Below are 24,153 nucleotides of genomic sequence, written 5' to 3' on the forward strand. Positions count from 1 at the left end.
GCACAATGTTCACGAGCGGACCTGGTCAGCAAAGAGGGGGAAGCCAATGAGGGGCACGCCGTGGTATGCAGCCTCCAAAATGCCGTTGGCGCCGCCGTGCGCAACGAAAGCGCGCACATTCGGGTGGCCTGGCACGGGGGTGGGGGGATTAGGGGGCAGGCGGGTTAGAGGATGGGTTGAGGGGTGAACAATGTGCCATTTCAAAGCAGCTGTTGAGCTGCGTTCATTTCAATGCGATAGACTGAAGTTGCTGAACCAATCACACGCGCACGCACATACACACACGTACCGAGAACGTTGTTCTGCTCAACCCAGTCGACAAGCTTTGATAAGCTTTGATATGGAGTGTAGAGAGGGTAAGTGAATGTGATGAATGAGGTGTGTTGGCAGTCATTCGAGACACGAATGCAGAGAACTTGTCAACAAGCCACAAACACACACACACACACACACGCACACGCACACATCACTGAATGAATGCGTGCAAACGAGCACGATAGCGCGACGTACGAGGGTGTTGTCGGCGACCTTGGGCCGGTTGCCGTTGAACTTCCAAATCACCTTCTGCTTCAACTTACCCTGAACAGGCAAAACAATCACGTCCACATGTGTGTGTGCATGTCAGTTGGAGTATGATATGCGAAGACACCACAGCCACATGCATGTCCGTTACAGCAGATATCGTGGGTGCATGTGCAGCACTGGTCTACGTACGAAGGCGTTTGCGAGCATCTCTGCCTGATCGTCCTCAAGGCGAGCGATGGTGCCAAACGACACCAGCACAACACCGTGCTCAGCCTGTCACGCACGTGCAAGGCAGGGAACATGGATGGGCGCATGCACCATTCAAATAAAATGATTTGTGATGGTTGATACACTCAAGTCCGTCCACACCACTAGACCAGAGGCCACACACACACACGCGCGCGCGCACGCACACATGCACACACACACACCCACACCCACACCCCCCACACACACACACACACACACACACACACACACACACACACACACACACACACACACACACACACACACACACACACACACACAGTTGCACACACACACAACACACACACACGTTGTCGAGGATGTCACGGATGTTGGCGTCCTGAACCGGGACGGCTGGCTCTGGGAGAATCGGACCGACCATCCGCACGCTCGGCGTGATGAGACGCGGGAACTCAAACGCAAAGTCTGTCTGGTAGATGACGTCAGTCACCTGTGTGTGTGTGTGTGTGAGTGTATTGTTCGCATTTGTGTGTGTGTGTGTGTGTTATGTGTGAGGAATGAGCCACAATGGCCATCGTGGCACGTGCAATGAAAGCGACACCAATCCCCAAGTACGATTCGCGATCCACCCACTACTACCACCACCACCACCGATGACAACAACAACAGCAACAACACCACCACCACCACACGTTGTGGAAGGTCTTGAAGAAGCTCCCGGAGAGCCCGAGCTGAGCACGGAACTCGTTGGCCTTTGGCTCAATGATGAACCATCTGTTGTCCAGGAGAGGGAGGGGTGATGGGCATAAGCAGGCGGAGCGGAAGATGGAGCCATGGATGGATACGAACGTGCACACATGAGCGCGAGGATGCACACACACACACACACACACACACACACACACACACACACACACACACACACACACACACACACACACACACACACACACACAAAACACAACACACGCATGCACAAGCAGACACACGAACACACACGCACACGTTCTATCCCATGCCGCTGATGCTCGTGGCAGACACCTGATGTAGTAGTCGATGGCAAAGATGACGGCGTTGTGCAGCCGCTGTGGAAACGTCATCTCGGGGCTGTACTTGGTGCCCATGTGGGGAACAGTGGCGAGCGGGATGGGCACGCCGTATTGGATGCTGATGAACGGATCTGGTTTGGACGTGGGATGTGGTGTTGTACGTCAGTGCACACACACACACACACACACACACATTCGCACACACACATGCGCACACACACACACACACACACACTCACACACATACACACACATACACACTCACACACATACACGCTCACTCACATACACGCTCACTCACTCCCCACCCCCAAACAAGCACACACACACACACCGAAGAAGTTTGTTGGGGAAAGGTGGACGTTGACTGGGACCCCTGCTGCTTCTGCCATGATCTGGGAGCACATGTAGTTGGGATCAACCTGCACAGGGCACAACGCAGAACATCGGACGCATGAGCTCTGGTCACGGCACAGTAGAAGTGAAGGGGTTTCACACGACCATGCGACATGCAGAGCACACGTGTGGGTACTCGTAACGGACCACGACGGCATCACAGCCCTTGAGGAGCTTGAGGAGCTCTGCGTCGTTGGCCTTGGCAGTGCACATTCTTGAAATCACGTCGAAGATCTTGAACCAGCCTGCGAGCATCCAGTGCAATGCGTGGCAAGCGAGGAATCGCACAAGGATGTGCAACAATCATTGAGGAGAAGACACTCGTACATTCGATCAAACGTGCGCGACCGCATGCATCGAGAGCACAAGGGCGTGGGAGGAGCAGGAAGGCACGCGCACTACAAACCAGCTCACGTGTACACAGAGCAAGCACACGTGCACAGAAACAAAAGCGCGCGCGCACACTCTCTCACACACACACACACACTCTCTCTCTTGTTCACGCAAGGCGGGACAAACCTGAGAGCGGGTCAAGGAGAGCCATGTCCTGCAACAGCGCGTGTGTCTCTTCCGTGGACATGCCGCTCTCCACAGTGTACACTTCAAAACCGTCCAGGTTGCCATGCTTCCCATCAAGGTTTGTGTTGATGAACACAATCTACGCACGCACACACGGCGTGTGAAAGTCAGGAACAAAGACAAACGAACACGTGTGGGTGCATTCTCACGTGTGGGAAGCACATGGAAAAGGAAAGCAGCGCCTCCCACCACTGCAGCATCACCATCAGACCTAACACACTCTCGCACACATGCCATCACTGTCCTCCCGCTACTGTTCCGTACGTACCTCATGCCCGCGACTCTTGAGCTCCTGGCCGACCTTGCTGAAGACCATGTGGTGGCTGGGCCCCGAAGGGAAGCCAAACATGGCAATGCGGGCACCATCCACAGCAGCGCCGCCGCCACACAGCACCACAGCCGCCACTGCAGCCAACACCGCCACACTCAAAGCAGAAGAACAAGGTAGCATGATGCTTGCTTGTTGTCTGGCCACACAAAAAATACACAAGCGCCGAAAATTTGAGGCTGGGACAGCGAATCCTAAATGCATTTAAGATGGCATTGTAAGAGCTGAAAGAGCTTCAATCCGTTATTAATTGTGCATCCAATCCTTTGCGAGGCCAACGATGGTGACAACAGCGAAAGCAACAACAGCTGTGCGGGCTGGGGGTCGCAGGGTCGCTGTGAAGCGACCCACGGAGCTGCTGGCGAAGAAGAGGGCTGCCACAGCCGCCGCAGCAGAGAAAAAGGTCAGTGCACATTGCACAACACATGCTGCGACACGGTACATGACTTGGCGCAGCTCGTGGTCGCTGATGATGATCACACTCAAAGCTGCTTTGCTTGCTTGCTTTGTCGTGCTTCATCACGATTTGTTGGTTGATGAGGGTAGAAGAAGGAGAAGCTGAAGAAGAAGAACAAGGATACGGATGAAAACGATCCAACAAGAGCCGGAGTTCGCGTGCTCTTCAAGACTGTCGCCATTGGTTCTGCCATTGGCGTCGTGTTGCTTGCTGCAGTTGGCGCATTTCTCGTTTACACCGGTGTGTGTATGTGTGTGTTTGTGTGTGTGTGTGTTCGTGTGTACGACCTACACACCCCTGCTCGCACCTCCGCTTGCACCTCTGCTCGCACCTACGCTTGCACTTCCACTCGCACCCCTGCTCGCACCTCCGCTTGCACCTCTGGTATTGGGCTTGTTGAGCCGCTCACCCTGCTCCCCTCTGCTTCCTCCCACCCTGCTTTCCCCTCCCCATCCTACTTCCTCCCACCCTGTGCCCTGTCGCAGGCGCAACACTGCCTGACCCAAAGCATGTGTTCCACGCCGCCACCCAAGCCGCTCTGGATCGCCTCACCGTGATCAACATCGCACTCGTGAGTGTGCACACTTTTGGCCATCTCAACCACTCACTCACAAACACAAACACAAGCACAAACACAAGCACAAACACAAACACATGCATCGGTGATACTTGCCCATCTGCACTAACCCTTCGTTTGCACCTCTATGCCATTGCGCTGTCGCAGGGTGCTGCTGTCATTACCGCGGTCGTGTTTGCTTTGAAAACATACTGGCGTCACCAAGAACGAAAAGGTGCCGTCTTATTTGTCGTATCGCATGGCTGTCCTGCTCAACAGCAGCTTTGCTTCGCCCCCTCCTCACGTGCACTCGTTCGTACACCATTCTCACGTAGACATCCTCATGTGTGCGTGACTGCCTGCCTGTCTGTTGTGCGTGTGGGCAGCACGTGAGGAGCAATTGAACGAGCAGCGCAGGCTCGAACAAGCCCATCGGGCCTTGCAGCGAGACAGAAAACGCGAGCAAGTGGAGGTCGGCATGCATACGTGTCTTTTCACATGCAATGTGACATGTTTGCAGTCATCAGCAAGCGTATTAACTTGCCTGCACATGTGCATGTGTGTGCGTGAGTGTGCGTTTGTGTTTGTAGTTGCGTATGCACATATGCACGTGTGTATGTGTGCGTGTGCATCCGTGCGTATGTACCGTTGCTCTTCAAAATTCACTGTCGATGCGCCCGTGGCCACTGCACCTCAGGCCCGAAAGCGTCGGCGTGAATTGGAGCAGCAGGACTTGATCAACAAAGGCAAACTCATCGCCGAGCTCGACGAGAAGGTGCAGATGCTTCTGTGTGTGTGTGTGTGTGTGTGTGTGTGTGTGTGTGTGCGTGCGTGTGAGCGTGCGTGCGTGAGCGTGCGTGCGTGTGTGTATGTGTGTGTGTGTGTGTGCGTGTGTGTGTGTGTGTCTGTGTGTGTGTGTGTGACTGGCTGGCTGGCTGAGCACTGACTGGCTGACTGGGCACTGACTGGCTGTTTTGCTTGTGTTACATTGTCATGGTGAATGCGGCATTGCCACCGTCACTTCACCAGGAGCGCCAGCGGCAAGCGGAATACGAACAGCAGCAGAAGAAACTCGAGGAACAGCTCAGGTGCGTGTCTATGCTGCTGAGCACCGTGAAAGTGTTTGCAACTGCACAATCCAAGCCGCTTCCTGGTCTGTGTTCTGTTATCCACATGCACACAATTTGCATACACGCGCTTCTATTCACCCGCGTTGCACTTGCACCATTGACATGCACATCGACACTTATGCACGCACGCACACACATACACACACGCGCACACACACACGCACGCACACACACACACACACACACACACACACATACGCACACTGCGTGCCCCTGTAACTGTGCAGGAAGGAGGCGGAGTTGGAGCGGCAGATTGCGGCGGAGACGCGAATGCACCAGTACAAGACGGCCGCACTCGCTCAGATGCAGCGTGAAGAGGAGATGCAACGGCAGGCCATTCGAAAAGGTGCACGCTTATGGTGTTGCAAAGGGGTGCATGACAGAGGTCGTGACTGGTTGATTCGTGTGCCGGAGGTGGTGCACTGCCGAGCATTTGACAAGCGAAGCGCACACAACACATGCACATATGCACACATGCACACACACACACAGAATTGTTCACCCAAACACCCACGTACACACACACACACACACAACAATCGCTTAACGTTGTTCTCCTGTCCCAACACGACACGCCACATTGTGCCTGCAGGCAAAGTGATTCCAGGCTACAACCCCGCACTTGACGACTACTCATCGGATGACGACAGTACCAACAGCGATGACGACGATGACGACGATGGAGAAGACCGGAGGGCCCCGGTTGAGATTGAGTTGAATCCGCAGAAGCGCGGCTTTGAGATTGACATGACAACCAAGCTTTGGTGGAACATAGCAACACTTCAGGTGGTGTACGCGCGCGTGTGCGTGCGTGGGTATGTGTGCATGCTTTTTGTCGTACAAGCGTATGCTAATGATGATTCCGTGTTGTCAAGACTGACGTCGCAGCTGTCATGTCAACTGCTCTTCTGTGGCCCTTCACTCGCACTCACACATACACACTCTCTCTCACACACTCACACACGCACACACACACGCACGCACGCACGCACGCACGCACACACACACACACACACACACACACACACACACACACACTCTCTCTCTCTCTCTCTCTCTCTCTCTCTCTCTCTCCCAGGCGAATACGCTGAATCTGCGCATGCTGTGCAACCGGTGCGCAACGCCGTTCGACGCGTCGCTCTCGGGCGTGTACGAGTCTGAATGCAGTCTCGCCAAACGCTGCTCAAAGTAAGGCTCGTGCCACCATAAGTTGGTGAGGGACGGGGTAGATTCAGTGGGCGGGCAAAGTAGCACATGCACACACACACACACACTTACATACACCCTTACATACACACATGCATACACACATACACATACACACGCACATATGCACCATGTGCTGCAGGTGCAAGGCCGTTCAGCGCGCGCGGTTCAGGCCTCAGATTGTGCACGAAGGCAACAAGTGCTTGGGGTCAGTTGTATGGATGAACGCATGTGGCTGCTCTCTCTCTCTCTGTGTGTGGCCATTCTCACATGATGCCGTTGTTCGGTTTGTCTTGACGTTACATTGTGGCATGAATCCCTGTCCTTCAAGTACACACCCAACCAGACACACTTACAGACGTGAACGCACGCATGCACACACACACTCTCTCTCTCGCTCGCACACATGCACCATGTACGCCCACCAGCTATGTTGATACTGAGGAGTGTCAGGTGCAGGATGTTCCTTCCGTTCTCTTCAACGGAGTGTGCATGGGCTGCTCATCTCATGTCGAATTCAAGACCCCGGCGGTGCGTTTACCGCTTGTGATAGCAACACCTCCACCAACACACAAGCAACAACATCAAGAAACCAGCATGTTCACTGACTACATTTCTCATCGTCATCATCGTCATCATCACCATGTCAGGTGCGGGCGCGGCGGTGTGAGAGCACGTGCTTCCGCTGTCACCAGAAGCTCGCCGTTGAAATCGACGTCATCACCACGACGTTCTTTACCGCTGACGGCGCGAAGCAGCGGCCGCCTGCGCCAGGTAAAGGCTGTGGACCTTGCAGTGACTCTTGCAGTGGTGTTGGCGTTGCTACGGCGTGGTGGCGTGGAGTGTGCCCCTGTGGTCTGCACGAGCTGCACCGATGTTGTCGTTGTCAAGTCATTTCGAACCCCCCTCCACAATTGCACACCTACACACACACACCTACACACACACACACACACACACACACACACACACACACACACACACACACACACACACACACACACATGTAGGGAGCCAAATGCTTGAGAAAGGCGGACCGAAACGCCGCAACATCATCAAGTCCTCCCACGTCATCAGCGCAGGACAGCCGCTTCCCAGCCAGGGTGCCTGCCAACACTTCCGCAAGTCATACAAGTCAGTAATTGAGTGGGGTGGGATGGCTCCAACAGCCCCTCTCATGCAGCAAGGCGCGTTGCTTGTACCGTTTTGGGAGATTGAATGGCGTGTCTTTGGGCACTTTTGCGTGCATGTTCCGGAGGTTGGTCAATTCACAAACATACACACTCGCACACACCCCCACACCCCCACACCCCCACACACACACACACACACACACACACACACACACACACACACACACACACACACACACACACACACACACACACACACACACACACACACACACACACACACACACACACACGCACGCACACACCGCCGTATGCCTCTCTGCATTGGTATGGAAGGTGGTTCCGGTTTCCGTGTTGTGGCCTGGCCTTCCCCTGTCCTGTTTGTCACGAGCAGTCCGGGTGCGAGGGCGCAATTGACGGCAAGCACGCTTCTCGCGTTATCTGCGGCAAATGCTCTCAAGAACAGGTGTGCAAGGGTGTGTGTGTGTGTGTGTGTGTGTATGTGTCGTGCTTGTATGTCTGCCAGTCTATCCTATCCGTCTCAGTTGCTGCACGCATTCACACATGGCTTCCCAACTGTTATGCTCTTCCTCGCTGCTCTGTCTCCTACCCCCCCCCCCACCCCTCCTCTGTCGCTCCTTTGCAGAGCGTGGACAACAAGCAGTGCAGCAACTGCTCCACCAAGCTCACGCAGAAGAATGTTGCTGGCCATTGGGCAGGCGGCTCTGGCACAAGGTTGTAATGATGTCGATGACAGCATGTGCTGCTGCCTATCGCGGTAGTAATGGCAGTGGTGGCAGTGTCATGATCTGTGCGTTGTGAAATTCTCGTGAGTATGTGACGGTTTGCCGTGGTGGTTCGCAGTGTTGCTGCTCATTTGTGGCACCACTACTTACTGCGCGCATGTGTTCAGAGACACGTCCAAGCTGAGCAACAAGGAACGCAAGAAGAACCAGGGCGTCTCTCGCAGCGGTGAGCGCGTACACACACACACACACACACACACACACACACACACACACACACACACACACACACACACACACACACACTCACACACTTTGTAAGTGCACATTGTCATCACAGCACCACTGCAATGCTCAACGCTCTTCATTGTTGTCGCGTGCTGGCTGCAGGTGTGAAGAAGACGCAATCGAAGAAGAGCCAGCGCGTTGGCCAGAAGGGCAAAGCAAACCGCGAGGACAAGAAGAAGCACAAGTGATTGCGGCCCACGATCCTGCAACCAAACACACACACGCGCGCGCGCACACACACACACACACACACACACACACACAACAAACAAACACAGCTTTGCGTTGTGACTCGCTTCGGTATGCGCTCGTGTACGAAAGTGGGAAAGACAAGCAAATCCACTGGTTTCTATGATACACACATGGAAAACCCAACAGCACACAACCATGTCACTTCAAACGCAAAAATACTTTGTCAATTACGCACAACATAACCACGGAGAAGAGAGGGAGACAGAGCGAACAGCCAACGAAAGCAAAGGGAGCGTAGGTAAGTGATAACACAAAAGAGAGAATCAAGCCGACACAAGGACGCGCGTGCCGGGCGAGCGGAGGTGCGAGCCAAGCACACCAGCAACCAGCACCGCCAGGCACACAACCACATGCAAAACAAAACCAGGGAGAACAAGAGGGGAGGAAAGACAACATGTATTGGATCGTCATTAGGCAAACAAAAAAAAGAAAAGAAAAAAAAGCAGAGGAAAAGAGCAGCGCACAGGAAGAGGACGGAAGAAAGAAAAAGGGGGGGGGGGAGAGACAAAAGGAAGAAGGAGAAGAAAGAAGGGAGAGCGGGGAAACAAAGCAAAACAACAACAACAACAACAACAACAACAACAACAACAACAACAACAACAACAACAGCAGCAGCAGCAGCAGCAGCAGCAGCAGCAGCAGCAGCAGCAACAAAATTGAAAAGACAAAACAAAACGAAGCATAGAGCAGTGCAAATGAGAGCGACTCTAAGCGTGCGAGTCGTAAGTTGGCTCGTCCATGGGTGGTGCGGCGTCAAAGTACATGCCGTCCTCGTGCCCAAAGCCGCCGTCCTGCAGGTTGACCGTGTCGTAGTCAGGGTCCGTCTCCACCGCGTGCGAGTGGTACAGCGGATTCTCAAACGTGGACGCCGGGTCGCGCACAGACGGGTTTGAGTACGCGCTGGCAACGCCAAGCTTGGAGTGGGAGCGCGAGCGCATGACAACAGCGACGATGATGACGAGGAGAACAACGCCGGCAATTGCAATACCGATGATTCCGCCAAGGGTGACGCCAGCAGTCGAGTTGGACGTGCTCGGCTCCATGGACACCGTCTGCTGCGGATCGCTGCCACTCACGTCCGAGTTGGTGAAGTCGTTGACGAGCGACGTGGCGTTGTTGGCGCTGAGGTTGTCACGGATGGCCGTCAGCAGGTCAAACGTGTTGAGGTTCATGCGCACGATGGCTGCACGCACATCATCGGCGACATCCAGCGGAACGAGCACCGCGTACTCAAACAACACCTGTGCGCCGGCATCGTGCGTGGCAATAAAGAAGGGGTGGAACGACAAAAAGTCCTCAATGGCGGCGAGAACGGCGGCCCGCGCAGAGTTGACGGTGCTGGCGCTCACACCAGTGAACGTGAGGTTGGATGACAGCAGCACGGTTGCGCTGACGGGCGTGAGGCAGTCGGAGTAGCACGTGTGCACGGCGCCGAATGTCGTGTCGCTCGTGTCCAGCCCGCACACACGCGTGCACGCGGTGCTTGGGTGGCCGTTGCACGTCTGCATGAGGCACTCCAGCTGTGGGATGCACGTCGTGTCGAAGCTGCAGCGCGTGATGGCCGCAGAGCAGCGCGCCTCGCAGCCAACCACCTCGTTCGTGGTCGTCGACACAGCCGGTGCCGCCGTGGTGCTGGTGGTGGTCGCTGGCATCGCAGAGGCCGTGCTTGCGCTTCCACTTGCAGTTGATGTTGTGGAGGAGCCAGTAGGGCGCGTGGACTGGCCTCGGGTGGACACGGCTTGGCTGCTTGTGGACTGCACATCAGTCGCCGTCGTCTTGGAACCTGGCTTGGTGGTGGTCGTGGTGGTCGTGGTGGTGTCACCCTGCTGCGTAGTCTTGGTGTCTGGCTTGGTGACCGTTGTGGCGGTGGTGGTGTCACTGCCTTCTGTAGTCTTGGTGGCGACTGGTGTGGTAGTGGTGGTGTCACTGCCTTCTGTAGTCTTGGTGGCGACTGGTGTGGTGGTGGTGGTGTCACTGCCTTCTGTAGTCTTGGTGGCGACTGGTGTGGTAGTGGTGGTGTCACTGCCTTCTGTAGTCTTGGTGGCGACTGGTGTGGTAGTGGTGGTGTCACTGCCTTCTGTAGTCTTGGTGGCGACTGGTGTGGTGGTAGTGGTGTCACTGCCTTCTGTAGTCTTGGTGGCGACTGGTGTGGTGGTAGTGGTGTCACTGCCTTCTGTAGTCTTGGTGGCGACTGGTGTGGTGGTGGTGCTGCTGCTGACGGTGGCGGTGGTGGCGATTGGCGTCCGTGTCACATCCCCCGTTGGTGGCGGTGTGGGCTCCATGCAGTCTGTGCTGCATGTGACAGAGGACATGACGGCGCTGACCACATCCTCGCCGAGGTTGTTCGTGCACGTCTGCCCGGAATCGCGTGTGTTTGGGAGGGGAGGGGAAAGGTGATGATGAGATGATGAGATGATGAGGTGATGCAATGAGTGTTGGAACAAACATCGATGTTGAGGAAAGCAGAGACAGCAAAAACGTGAAGGGATGTTCTCACGCTGCCAAGTGAAGCACCCACGCAAGTGCCACAACACATTACATCAGCCACACAGCTTGCAGGGCAATGTTGTCGACACTACCATCACAAAACCACACCAGGCAAACAAGATGGCATACGGCGGTACACACAATCCAACCAACCGCACACACACACACACACACACACACACACACACACACACACACACACACACACACACACACACCTGCAGGATGTCTGCTCCACGGCCGTCACAGCCCAGGTCGGAGCACCCGCTCATCTTGAAGCATTCGACGGCATCGCGGCACTCGGCATTTTGCTCGCACAGGAAGGATTCAATGCGGCAGGCGACGCAATATGGACCCACAGCATCGCCCAGCCCGCACCCGTGGAAGCACGACGCAACGTTCAGCACAGCCATGTCTTCATCTTGATTCTGGTGGCAGTGTTGGTGTGTCATTGTTCACAGAATCGAAGACGAAGAATGGAGTGAGTTAATGGAGTGGGTTTACACAATGAAGGCAACAGGAGCAGCCATGCAGAACAGAACAGATGTGACTGGGTCAATGTGCATGCGTGCTTGCTCCGGCAATTGTGTGTGTGTGGCATGTTGAGACACACAAACTGTTGCGGTGACGGTCTTACAGTGTCGCAGACGTCGAAGCAGGTCTCAAAGTCGTCACACTTGCGCTCAGCGGCGTTGTCAACGATGCAGCCAACGTCCTTTGCACACGACGTCCCGAGCTGGCACGACAGCTCATCGCTGCAGCCAGGCGGAGTGGACATGATGGGCAAGCGGGGGGTGTGAGAAGAGGTGATACACACGAATGCGCCCCACCGCACCTTGCAAGTACACGCACTTGCACTCTCACATGGACAGCCAGCGCACAACCAACCAAACAACCATGCCGCAATGCCAGGGTACGTACATGCAGTGGTTAGCGCAAAGGTCAAACGGGGTGGTGGTGGTTGTGGTGCTCATGGTGGACTGGGGTGCAATTTGGCAGCGGTCGTGCATGCGGCACATGCCAATCGTGTCGATGACGTTGTACACAGCTTCGTTGCCCATGGAACACCGCTGCGTGTATGCAAGCAGGCAACAAGACAAGGGATAGTGGCGACGGTCAACTGTAACAACGTATGCCATGGACACACGCAGACACAGACACACACACACACATGGACACACACACACACATGGACACACACACACACAAATAAGCACACACACAACTAAGCACACAGGCAGACGCATGCGCAGACACACGCACGTCAATGAAGGTGAAGATGACGTTGTTGAGGTCGTCGCCAGTGAGATTCATGTTCATGGCCTCAGCCACGCCCGTATCGAGGCATGAGAGCGCTTTGCGGCAGTTGTCGTCATCAAAGCACACGTCCGTCACCATCCCGCACGCATACGGGCACGCACGGGCGGTGAAGTCGCAGTAGTCTGTGCAGTGCTGGACGGCTTGCACGTCGGCCGCCAGCTGATCGTTGTGGGTGCAGATGCCACGGCACTCATCAATGGTGTTGCAGGCTTGGTCAATGGCGCCCGTGGCCATGCACACGAGCGACTGTGCGCAGTCTGTGCCGAGGGAGCAGTTGAGGTCGTCGATGCACTGCGCGCCGCACGGGCCGTCGTCGTCCGTGGTGTTGCTCGGCGGCGCGGTGGGCATGGTGGGGGTGCACGCGTCGAAGCACGAAAACATGACCTGCACCTGAGCCAGCACACTCGGGTCAACGCCCGTCGTGTCGGCGCAGTGCTGTAACGGCAGGTGGAGGGGTTGCGTTGGATGGATCGACATGTAAGGATTGGGCGGGAACCAAAGACACATGTCAGTGCAAGTCTGAACGATCAAATAAGGCTGCCTTGTCAAATAAGGCTGCCTTGTCACACGCTGCTACACGCACATGCACGCACCAGCACACACGACACACATACACACATACACACAGAGACACTCGCGTATCTGCGAGGACCAACCATGACGAGCTGGTCAAACTTGTCGGCGCATGTTGGGGTGGTGCAGTCGTTGTTGCGGATAAACTCGCCGGCGCACTGCAGGACCTTGAGACAGTCTGCATCGGCAGCGCACATGCCCTGCTGCAGCAGGCACTGGGCGTTGCACGTATCGGGCACGGAGCACTGGGCCGTGCACTTGAGGGCATCCGTCAACTGTGGTGGTGATGATGGTGGTGGTGGTGGTGACAATGGTGGTGGATGGTGAGGTGAGGTTCAGGGATTGAATGAATGTTGTCAAGCACGAACGTGGTCATTTGAAGTGCACACATACGAATAGTAACATCACCGCAAACCTCTGACAAGCAGCGTCGAGCATGCAATCAGCGTGTGCATGTGTCAGACAAGCAAACATACGCAAAGAGAGAGAGACAGAGACAGAAGGGGGGACAATACGTACAGGGGAAGTGTCTGCGTTGTCAACGCAGCCGTCAATGCAGGACATGGGGTCCTCGCACGTCTCCTGGACCAGACCAGAGATGGCGCACTGGAGGTTTTGTCCACACTCGTTGCCAAGCATGCAGTTGGAGGCGTCACTACACATACAAAGGGGACACATGCATGCAAGATGGCAGATGACAAAACAAAAAGCGTGTGTTGTGAGGAAGTGAAGTCAGACGTACGAACTGTAACACTACAATCAAACCACGCATGTGGCTTCACATGCACACACACACACGCATGCACGCACACACACACGTACATATTCACGCGCGCTCGCACGCACACACACGCATACAAGCGCACACGCGTACACGCGACAAGGCACGCACAAACACGCTCTCAGCGCATGGTATGGTCAAACGTACGCGCATTGGGTGGCGCAGCCGACGGGTCCAGAGCCGGGCCCAAAGATGGTGGTGGTCGCGGCGGCAGCAGTGGTCGAGGCAGTAGCGGCAGCAGTGGTGGTGGACACGGGCGGGGGGTTGGTGCTGCTGACGGTGGACGTGATCATGTCGCACTTGCCGTTGCAGCGGATGGCCTGGAGCACGTGCTCTGCGACAGGTGGCGGCACAACCACACTGCACTCCTGGTGGTGTGGACGCACACGGGCGGCGGGAGTGAGGTGGTTGAAGGGGAAAAGGTGGATGAAGCAATGAGCAAAATGGATGAAGTGCAGGCAAGATGCCAGAACCCCTGGGAGGGGGAGCAATTCGCAGCAGCACCAGTCGTGAATCATGTCACATACAGTCACCCAAGAACAAACAAACAAACACACACACACACACACAAACACACACACACACACAAACACACACACATAAAACACACACACACACAAACACACACACACATGTGCACACGCACATGCACGCGCGTACCATGACAAACTGCTCGATCATGTCATCGGAGCACTCGTTGCCGGCCATCAGACACTCTTTGGCAATCTTGTCCTGCGAGCACACAAGCGTCTCCTTGCAGAGGGGATCCTGGCTGCAGGACAGCTCAAGGGCAGTGCAGATGCTGGTGCACAGCGGTGCGTTGGCGTCGCAGGTTTGCACGCAACCAACCAAGCCGATCGCGGCTGGGTTCTCCATCAGCTGTGAAAAACAAAGTCAAACCACAAACAACAGGCGAGGTGTTATGCCACAAGAGTACAACAACAAGAATCAAAGTTTGGAAGTGCGTGGGTGAGAGTGGGTCGGCGCATAACTCTTTGTGTGTGTGTGTGTGTGTGTGTGTGTGTGTGTGTGTGTGTGTGTGTGTGTGTGTGTGTGTGTGTGTGTCTGTGTGTGTGTCTGTGTGTGTGTGTCTGTGGGTGTCTGTGTGTACATGAAACGACCAAAAAACAGTGGCACAGCAACACACACAACGTGCGGGGTAACATGACACTCGTACATCGCATTCATCGGCGCAGGCTGTCGGGTCTGCGAGACACTTGAGCTCCTCGTGGTTCTCAACAACGCAGCGCAGGGCATCGGCACACTCCGACAGGAATCCACATGCAGCAAGATCCCTGTTGGGCCAACGTGGACAGCAGCAGTTGGATTGTTGAGAGAAGGTGGGTGCAAACATGCACCATGGGAAACGATACATCGTGTGAATTGCAGCTCCAGTGCATAGCGCTTTCTGTGTGCAGGGCAGCGAAAGCAGGCAGAATACTATGCATGCGTGCGTGTGCGTGTGCGCATGTGTGATTATGTGTGTGTGTGTGCGCACAACATCACAAACACACACACACGAGCACATGGTCATGCATTTCCATGACAAGATGACACCAGGACAAACGGCACGTACGCGCAAGAAGCTTCGCAGTCGGCGTCTGCATCGTCATCCGCATCGCCTCCGCCAGGCTGAGTTGGCGGCGTGAGGGAAGGCTGGCAGATGGGCATCAGATTCCCGCTGGCATCGGTGCAAAAGCAGAGCTGCCCAAAGTTGTCAAGTTCATCATATCTGTTGAATGTGAGTCCCTGGCCGACACAGCCAGCAGTGCAGGCTTGCTCAGAGTCGATGCCCGCGTCTGTGCACGTGGGAATGTCACCAAACTGCGCCTGCACAATCACGCCAAGCGTGGCCAGCACAGCCACGCCTCCCAGAAGCGTCATCCGCATCCTCCTCGTCTGGTCTTGTCTCTATGCTTGCTCCTCTGCCTGCCTCCTTCAAACACAGCAACTACTGGTCACACACACACTCAGGGTGTTCGTGGGCGTGGAGGTGTTTGTGTTGGGCGAAAGAAAGTGCATCAGCGCGAATGGCTGGCTGGCGTGGCTTCTTCAAGGGCGCTGTGCATATCGAAATTTATTGAAATTATCAACGAAAAGTCACAGCTTGCTGCGGTTTGTGGTGTTGCAGACGAACACAGCCGCGCTGTCATGTCATGTGTCTCACACATCACATCCCAACAACGTCGTCATCGTCGTCGTCGTCAATGTCGTGGTTGAGGATGGGGTCGCGGTTGATGCGCCGGCCCGCGCCAAGGCTCACCTCAGGCTCAAGCTCTGCGTAAGGGTAATGACAAGGATGGTGATGGTGACGATGGTGAGTGCAGTGGGTTTGTTTGCGCGCGCACACGTGTGTGTGTGTGTGTGTGTGTTTGTGCGTGTGTGTGTGTGAAAACGCAATGCGTTGTTGAGCCACGACGACATCCAAGGTATCAAACATGCACGTCATCCACAGCACACCGCAAAGCACACCGCAAATCACACCGCAAAGCACACCGCAAAGCACACCGCAAAGCACACCACAAAGCACACCGCAAAGCACACCGCAAAGCACACACATACTTACACACACAGAGCACACACACACAGAGCACACACACACACCTTCGCACAGGGTGCCTTTGAGGGTGCCTTTGCACTTGATGTGGTTGAGAAGGTAGCGCCAGTGGCCAATCTCATACAGCCGCGCTGCATGGCCCACAACCACGAGCAGCGCCTGTGCACGCGTAATGGCCACGTTGAAGGGCTTCACCGCGTTCAACACAGGCGCCTTGTCGAGATCGGAGCCTTGGTCAATGTTGACAGGCGTGATGACTGTCGAAATGAAGATGGCAGCCCGCTCCTTACCCTACTCATGTACGTGTGTGGTTGTGTGTGTTTGTATGTGTAAGAGTGTGTACGTGCGTATTTAAATGTGTGTGGGTGTAAGAGTGTGAGAGCTCGAGCAGAGAAGTGGCGTTGGGCAGCAGCAGCACGACATGAGCAGAGGAAGGGCATTGACATGATGCCGAACATACAACGTCAAAAAGCACACACACACACGCACACACACACACACGCGCACACACACACACACATGCACGCACACACATGCACGCACGCACGCATGCACACCCGCAGGAGCCGTACCTGGAAGTCTTCGATGCAGCCCACATCCACGGTGCGGAGGCCGATGCGGCGCAGGCGCGTACGGATGAGGGCAACCTGGTGGCGAAAGGGCGCAATCACGCCAACTTCATCAGGAGCGATGGACACGTTGGGGTCTTGCACTGGACGGCGCAACAAGGCAAGGCCAGTGTGTGAGGGTCAGGGCGAGTGTTGTGAGTAAGAACCAACGTACGCAGCAGATGGAGAAAAGCAAAGGGTGTGGGACGAACATGTCACATGACACTGGACTGGAGTATTGCCCTGATCGCCACACCACATCACAACAGACGATGTGCACAACAGCACACCACACACCCCGTACCGAGGCTGCGGACGAGCTTGGCAATGTGCTCGGCCTCTGCCGGGTTGGTGAGGGAGCCAGACTGGTAGTCCGTCTGCATGGCGCCGTCCACGCCCCAGAAGAGCAGCGGGTTGTCCTGGTGATGTGGGAATTGGGTTATGGTTTGGAGTGCCGTGTTGTTGAAGCATGTGGGATCAACACAGAAATTGGCGTGCTGTTAGACGCTGGTTCAACCAATCACGCAACACACTGGCACAAACAACGACCACACGCAACCACAATCCACACAATCCACACCACACACACACATACACACACGCGTGTACAAAAGCAATCGCCAACAAAATACGCACGCACAAAAGACTTTTGGTGGAACATTACCCGGCGTTGAAGCTGCTCCCAGTTGATGGCGGCGTGCGTGGTGGCGGGGCGTGCACAGTGCATGAGGTCGCGCTGGTAGAACAGCTCCGACGGAACAGACAGCAGCGACTCGTGAGACCTGCACAGCTCAAATCCGACAGGGGACAGGGACAGCAGTGAACACACGTGCGCGCGTGTGGGAAGAATAGCAAGCGGGGAAACATAAAGGCCAGTCAGCACAAGAACAGCAAGGCAGCACCGAGTGCCTCATCGCCCGCACACAAGTATACAAACACACGTGACATGCATGTACACATGAACACACACATAACGTACACACATAACACACACACGAACACACACATACACGCACACACACACATAACACACACACGAACACACACACAAACAAACACGCACACTCACACACACACACACACACACAAACATACACACAAACATACACACACACACACACACACACAAACATGTGAAGACAGACCTAAAGTTGCGCAGGAGGGTGGTCTTGAAGAGCGGGTTGGTGCAGTCCGCATATGCCGGCAGCTCCAGCAGGCGCTCCTGCCACGACTTGCCGAGTCCTCCTCTGTCCGCCTCAGGTGAGCGGACAAGCGGTCCGAGCTGGCAGTGGTCGCCCGCAACCACGACGTTGGTGGCCGCGCTTGCGAGGCGCAGCACAATCCACGCCTCGGGCTCCATGGCCTGCGCCGCCTCGTCAAACAGAATGTCGGTGAAGAAGCCCTGCATCGGATGGGCATCGCCGGTGATGTGCGAGAGGTGGCCAACAATGTCGCACGTGCACACCACCACGCGCGCCTGCTTCAGCCGCTCCGCAGACGGCAGCTCGTAGCCGGCACTGCACGCGCTCGGCACCGCAAACGTGGCGCTCAGGCGCGGGTCCATGGACGCCTGGTCGCGCTGGTACCAGTTGACACGCAGGATGTTGGTGGACGGGTACGCCGCCTCCGTGTTGGACAATCGGTCCACAATGATGTCTGCGGCCGTGTTGGACGGCGCAACAGCGAGGATGCGGGGCTTGCGGTGCTTTCGCCTCTTGTGACTGCGCATATCGTAATCAAGCAGCAGCTGTCGGATGCACTCCACAAGCGTCAGCGTCTTGCCTGCAGGAGGTGGGCGTGGACGTGGAAAGGGGAAAAGGAAGGGGGAATGTGAACGTGGAGGTGGAGGCGGAGAGGGAACGTGCAATGGCGTGCAATGGTGTGGTTCTACGTCAGCAAGTGATGAAATGGCGACGTCGTGCCTAACACAAATAACCTCAGCCAGATCAGCATCAACACACATCAACACACACACACACACACACCCACACACACATCAACACACACACATCAACACACACACACACACACCCGCACACACCCACACACACACACACACACACACACACACACACACACACACACACACACACACACACACACACACACACACACACGCCCAGGCCACGAAGACGACCGAACCTGTGCCCGGGGGACCGTGGATGACGAGGGGCGGGAGGTCTTTGACGCTGCCGGAGACCAGGCGGCGAGAGCGAGTCAGCACCGCCCGCACAGCAAGTTGCTGCTCTTGATTCACGCGCTCGTCAAGCAGCTCCATGGGCGAGCACAGATCCTGCTCCCTCAGCACAGCCGTGGCCTGGTTCAGATGCCGCACGTGTTGGGGGAGGCGGGTGAATGGTGAAATGGCGGCCAAGGGCGTGAGGGACGAGTAGAAGATACGGGCGTGAACATTGGGCGAACATTGGGATAAGCACAGGACGGAGGACCGGAGAAGGAGAGTCAAGGTGGCATTGAAGATGTTACAATCCATTGACCAGCTGTCGCTCCATCAACACACGGACCACCCTCGACACAGACAAACGTCAAGTGCAACGTACGACGAACCAACCCACGAAACATACCAAGCAACCAATAGAACAAACTAGGCAAAGCACACAAGCGGGAATGAAGTAAGCAAAGCACACAAGCGAAGCAAAGCAAGCAAAGCCTGAGCGCAAGCACGCAGCTGACCTCGGGCTGAGGGAGGAGGAGGTTGGGCGGAATGGACTCATAGTCCTGCAGGGCTGCGTTCATGAGGGAAAACGGGTACGCGTGGTGGCTAAACACCATCGCAGCCTCGGGCATGCGCAGGAACGCGCGCGCCTGCTGCGAGACAACAAAGCGGACGCCCCACACCTGTGGCGGCTCGTCCTCGCTCATGCGCCGGCGCACGCGGCCAATGACAACGGCCGTGAACTCCGGCACGTGCGGCGCAAACCGCAGACGGATGACGTCGCCGACCAGGAGGCGGGGGCGGCTGTCACGCAGGCCGGGCACACACACGTCCACGTGCAGCGGGCGCCCAGGATCGCCATCAAGGTCATCCAACTTGTCAGCATCAGCACCACCGCCACCGGTACCATCGTCCTCCTCCCCGACAATCTCAAACTGGGGGTTGAAGCGCGCCTGCTGCTGCATCTGCGACTGGTGCTTCTCCTCTTCCAGAACCAGCGTCGCGCGCAGGCGTGTGCACAGCGCTGCCAGCTCGGCCCCTGTTGGGTGATGGCTCGACTGCTGCGTGACGAGGAAGGTCAGCCGTGCCAGGGCATCGTTCACAGCATCCTCCGTGATGTGGTGGTCCAGGAAACGGTACGGGTCGAAGGTGCGGCTGTCAGGGATGTTGCGGATCGCTGACCGCTGCAGCTGTATGCGCTGGGGTATGTGCACGGTGGTGAGGGCCTGCAGGTGCGTGGGGACATGCTCCATGGCAAACAGGTCGAGGCTCACGGGCACATCCTCGAAGAAGCACACGCTGAAGGGGATGGCGCGCGTGTGCAGCAACGCCGGCGACGTGCCGAGCAGCACATCCGTGCACGTGACGGCGTGCACGGCGATGAAGCCGGCCTTGATGCCAAGCTGCATGCGGTCAAGCACCCAGGGCGGCGGTGTGCCCTCAAAGAGCGGTGGCAGCGCAGCCGTCGTGTCCAGGGGCGCCTCGTCAGGCTCCTTGTACGGGTACTGCAGGCGAAAAGTGACTTGCAGAGACTCGTTTGGGTCGAGGTCACATGGCAGCACCGTCGCATCCCACTCCACAGGCAAATCCCGCGCATACGCAGCAATGCTGAGCACCTGCAGGGCAGAGAAGAGGGTGTGTGTGTGTGTGTGTGTGTGTGTGTGTGTGTGTGTGTGTGTGTGTGTGTGTGTGTGTGTGTGTGTGTGTGTGTGTGTGTGTGTGTGTGTGTGTGTGAGCAGGTGAGTGAGAGACACAGACACAGACACACACACATATACACATATACACAGATACACACACGACACAACACAAACACACAAACACACAAAACACGCACAGCACAGCACAAACGTACGCACACATCGAGGCAGGGCTTGGGTACCGTGAGTGGCTGCGGCGTGGTGTTGGTGATGGTGACGGTGCGGGGCTCCTCCAAGGTGAGGTCACCCCTCTCAAGCTCGTCCTCCGTCATGGCCTCGGGATCCTGCACCGTGCGCTGCCCAAACGTCAGCGACGGCGTGCACTCAAACAGCGACGGTGGCTGCGTAGCCAGCAGCATGGGCAGGCTCGCCTGCTGCACCGTCTTGGCCAATGTGTCGTCCAGCTTGGGCAGCACGCCCATTGCTGGCATGGATGACATTGATGCCATTGATGGCATTGCTTGCGTTGATGGTGGGTCCATGAGAGGCGGCACTGGCTTGCCCACTTGCGGAGGGGAGTGCGCGTACCACCCGCGAGGGTCCGTGTGTTGGTCACGAGAGCTTGCTGGGGACACCGCCTGCTGCGAGGGCCCCGGGCCTGGCTCGTGCGGCATGGCCTGTTCAAGCGTCTGTGGCGGCTGTGACTGTGACTGGGGCTGATGCTGATGCTGCTGCTGCTGGTGGTACATTTGATGCGCATACTGCTGCTGCTGCTGCATGTGACGGCCCAGGCGCATATGATGCAGCAAATGCTGTACCTGCGGGACACCCTGTGCAGCCAACTGTAGAAACTGCTGTGGAGGCTGTGCTTGATGATAGGGTGCTTGTTGGGTGACGTGTCGAGTCACTGGTGGCTGCTGCTGATTGTACTGCCGTGGGTGAGACATCCAAGGAGCACCAAACGCCGGACGTGCGTTGAAATGTGGCGCCCATCGTGGAGCTAGTGGTGCTTGTTGAGCTGGTGGGTGTTGTTGTTGCTGCTGCTGCTGTGGAGCTTGCGGCCGCCGCTGCTGCTGCTGCTGCATCATTCTCGGCTGTTGCTCTGTGAATGCGATCCCCGACATCTTGAAGAAGAGGGCGGGGGTGCAACACAGGGAATCAAGCGAGCGAGGACCAGCAAGCCGGGCTGCTGGCTTGCTTGCTTGTCGATTGCTTAGCTTCTTCTGTCGAGTGCAGTGTTTTGTCGAAGGGGTGAACAACAAAACAAAAAAGGTGGGTGGGGGGAGGGTCGACAAGACGATCCATTCAAGCAACACAGAGCGACAAGTGAGCACTGTTGTCGAGTGTGTTGCAGAGGATGTTTGATCAGGTGTTCTTTGTTCTGATGAGTGCAAAGCTGATGTGACAGTGCGTCACATCACACACTTACACAAACACATCACACCACCACACACACCACCACACCGTAAACTTACCGCGGTCAGTGACGTGGGCTGCCACTTGTCAGACAACAAGTCTCACACACATCACAAAACATCAAAGCAACACACACACCAAACAAAGCACAACAACAAACCATGACACACCAAACGCCAAGCAGTCAACTGGTGACTTTTGTTGTGAGAATTTGCCATGAAGATATTCACGAATCGTCAGTACCCACACCGCGCACCAACCCCCGAAAACACACACGCCTGCCCACATAAGCATTTGCTTGCAACAAACGGACACCCACACACGCCCACAACACCCACGACAGCTCAGCAGGCAGGCAAGCAGTGAGGGGAGCACCGAGAACACACTGCTGAAGCACAAAAGGAACAGCGCCAGCAAGCGAAGAGATGGCCACCTGCTACGACAACCTTCTGCTCTGTGCAGACTCGTACAAGGTTTGCTTGGCAGTAGTGGTGGGAGGAGGCTGTGGGAACGCTCCACGAACAGCGCCGTGCTTTGCCCTGCCCTTGTTGAGTGTCGTGGAATGTGAGAGACGCTATGTTCGTTCAATTTCAAGCTTTGCTCATCAAATCACCTTGGCCCTGCGTTGGTGTGCACTCTGTGCTGCTGGTTTGGGCGTATGTCAGGTCTCGCACCACTTGCAGTACCCACCAAAGACGGAGCGCGTGTACTCTTACTTTGAGAGTCGCGGTGGAAAGTTCTCAGAGACCGTCTTCTTCGGCCTCCAGTACCTCATCAAGGTGCATCGGGGATGTGTGTCTGTGTGGGTGGGTATGTGTCTGTGTGGGTGGGTGTGTGTGGGTGGGTGGGTATGTTTGTGGGTATGTGTCTGTGGGTGGGTATGTTTGTGAGTATGTGTCTGTGTGTGGGTATGTCTGTGTCTGTGCCTGTGTGTGCGCGTGTGTGTACACGTGTGCACGTGTTTGTATCAACTGTACAGCCTGGTAGCTTGCTGTGCGACGGCACTGTCGGAGGCCTTGAGGCGGTTCTCACATGCTTGTACTACAACACGCAGAAATGGCTGGTGGGTCAAGTCGTCACTGAGGAGAAGATCCAGCAAGCAAAGGAGCTGTGGAAGCTTCATTTTGGCAATGGCAGCATCTTCAACGAAGAAGGTTCGCAGTCTGCCCACAAGCAACCAAACGTAGTGGAATCATACTGATGCCATCACTGCGTGTGTGTGTGAGTGTACCTTTGTGTCTCTGTGTCTGTGTCTCTGCGTCTGTGTGCCTGTGTGCCTGTGTGCCTCTCTGTCTATCTACATATCGCTCTCACACTGTATTGTTGCGTCCTTTATGCTGCATGTGGCGTGACAGGCTGGCGCTACATCCTGAAGAAGCACGGTGGCAGGCTTCCACTTCTCATCAAAGCCGTGCCAGAAGGCACGGTTGTGCCCACCCGCAACGGTATGCTCTTCTTCGTGAATGCGCTGTGAGGTGCCCTGTCGACAACACGGCTGCATCGTGAGCTATTGTGCATTTGGAACTACGTGTGTGACGCTGCATTGACACTCACGCATTCGTGTTCGTGTGTGATTCTTGGCAGTGCTCTTCACCGTGGAGAACACGGATCCCAACTGCGCCTGGCTGTCCAACTGGGTGGAGGTGTGTGTGTGTGTGTGTGTGTGTGTGTGTGTGTGTGTGTGTGTGTGTGTGCGTGTTTATGCGTGTGTGTGTGTGTGTTATGCGTGTGTGTGTGTGTATT

The 24,153-nt window shown here is 55.9% G+C and overlaps 5 protein-coding genes across 5 annotated transcripts in view; 2 read left to right on the forward strand and 3 right to left on the reverse strand.

Moving 5' to 3' along the window:
• Positions 1–9: 9 nt before the first annotated feature.
• Positions 10–3,182, reverse strand: PTSG_05600 (uncharacterized protein; the record flags this gene model as incomplete). The annotated part of the gene is made up of 11 exons (XM_004993410.1): positions 3,028–3,182; positions 2,700–2,838; positions 2,328–2,425; positions 2,119–2,206; positions 1,777–1,915; positions 1,428–1,509; positions 1,085–1,225; positions 715–798; positions 511–579; positions 290–323; positions 10–128 (listed from the first exon to the last, which is right to left on the reverse strand). The coding sequence occupies exons 1-11, from the start codon at positions 3,106–3,108 to the stop codon at positions 10–12; spliced, it is 1,074 nt and encodes a 357-aa protein (XP_004993467.1). The 5' UTR covers positions 3,109–3,182.
• Positions 3,183–3,346: 164 nt separating this feature from the next.
• PTSG_05601 (uncharacterized protein) lies at positions 3,347–9,029 on the forward strand. The gene is made up of 18 exons (XM_004993411.1): positions 3,347–3,490; positions 3,634–3,784; positions 4,030–4,115; positions 4,269–4,335; positions 4,487–4,572; positions 4,798–4,875; positions 5,130–5,188; positions 5,458–5,576; positions 5,823–6,016; positions 6,309–6,418; positions 6,579–6,644; positions 6,865–6,967; positions 7,087–7,210; positions 7,447–7,570; positions 7,906–8,035; positions 8,216–8,304; positions 8,483–8,541; positions 8,706–9,029. The coding sequence occupies exons 1-18, from the start codon at positions 3,368–3,370 to the stop codon at positions 8,789–8,791; spliced, it is 1,854 nt and encodes a 617-aa protein (XP_004993468.1). The 5' UTR covers positions 3,347–3,367; the 3' UTR covers positions 8,792–9,029.
• Positions 9,030–9,454: 425 nt separating this feature from the next.
• Positions 9,455–16,037, reverse strand: PTSG_05602 (uncharacterized protein). Its single transcript, XM_004993412.1, has 11 exons — positions 15,593–16,037; positions 15,194–15,311; positions 14,677–14,895; positions 14,164–14,384; positions 13,755–13,890; positions 13,319–13,510; positions 12,606–13,097; positions 12,264–12,412; positions 11,980–12,097; positions 11,561–11,770; positions 9,455–11,209 (listed from the first exon to the last, which is right to left on the reverse strand). The coding sequence occupies exons 1-11, from the start codon at positions 15,904–15,906 to the stop codon at positions 9,563–9,565; spliced, it is 3,816 nt and encodes a 1,271-aa protein (XP_004993469.1). The 5' UTR covers positions 15,907–16,037; the 3' UTR covers positions 9,455–9,562.
• Positions 16,038–16,078: 41 nt separating this feature from the next.
• On the reverse strand, positions 16,079–22,599 carry PTSG_05603 (uncharacterized protein). The gene is made up of 10 exons (XM_004993413.1): positions 22,470–22,599; positions 21,237–22,217; positions 19,873–20,970; positions 19,324–19,498; positions 18,327–18,963; positions 17,846–17,963; positions 17,486–17,600; positions 17,146–17,285; positions 16,621–16,864; positions 16,079–16,293 (listed from the first exon to the last, which is right to left on the reverse strand). The coding sequence occupies exons 2-10, from the start codon at positions 22,116–22,118 to the stop codon at positions 16,187–16,189; spliced, it is 3,516 nt and encodes a 1,171-aa protein (XP_004993470.1). The 5' UTR covers positions 22,119–22,217; positions 22,470–22,599; the 3' UTR covers positions 16,079–16,186.
• Positions 22,600–22,711: 112 nt separating this feature from the next.
• The window catches only part of PTSG_05604 (nicotinamide phosphoribosyltransferase), a 3,560-nt gene continuing 2,118 nt past the window's right edge, over positions 22,712–24,153 (forward strand). The window contains exons 1-5 of the mRNA XM_004993414.1: positions 22,712–22,883; positions 23,076–23,189; positions 23,465–23,564; positions 23,766–23,855; positions 23,995–24,053. Coding sequence (XP_004993471.1) covers positions 22,836–22,883; positions 23,076–23,189; positions 23,465–23,564; positions 23,766–23,855; positions 23,995–24,053 — 411 coding nt within the window. The 5' untranslated portion in view covers positions 22,712–22,835. The remainder of the gene's footprint in view (positions 22,884–23,075; positions 23,190–23,464; positions 23,565–23,765; positions 23,856–23,994; positions 24,054–24,153) is intronic.

Source organism: Salpingoeca rosetta (genome assembly GCF_000188695.1).
Source record: "Salpingoeca rosetta unplaced genomic scaffold supercont1.13, whole genome shotgun sequence".
Lineage (NCBI taxonomy): Eukaryota > Choanoflagellata > Craspedida > Salpingoecidae > Salpingoeca > Salpingoeca rosetta.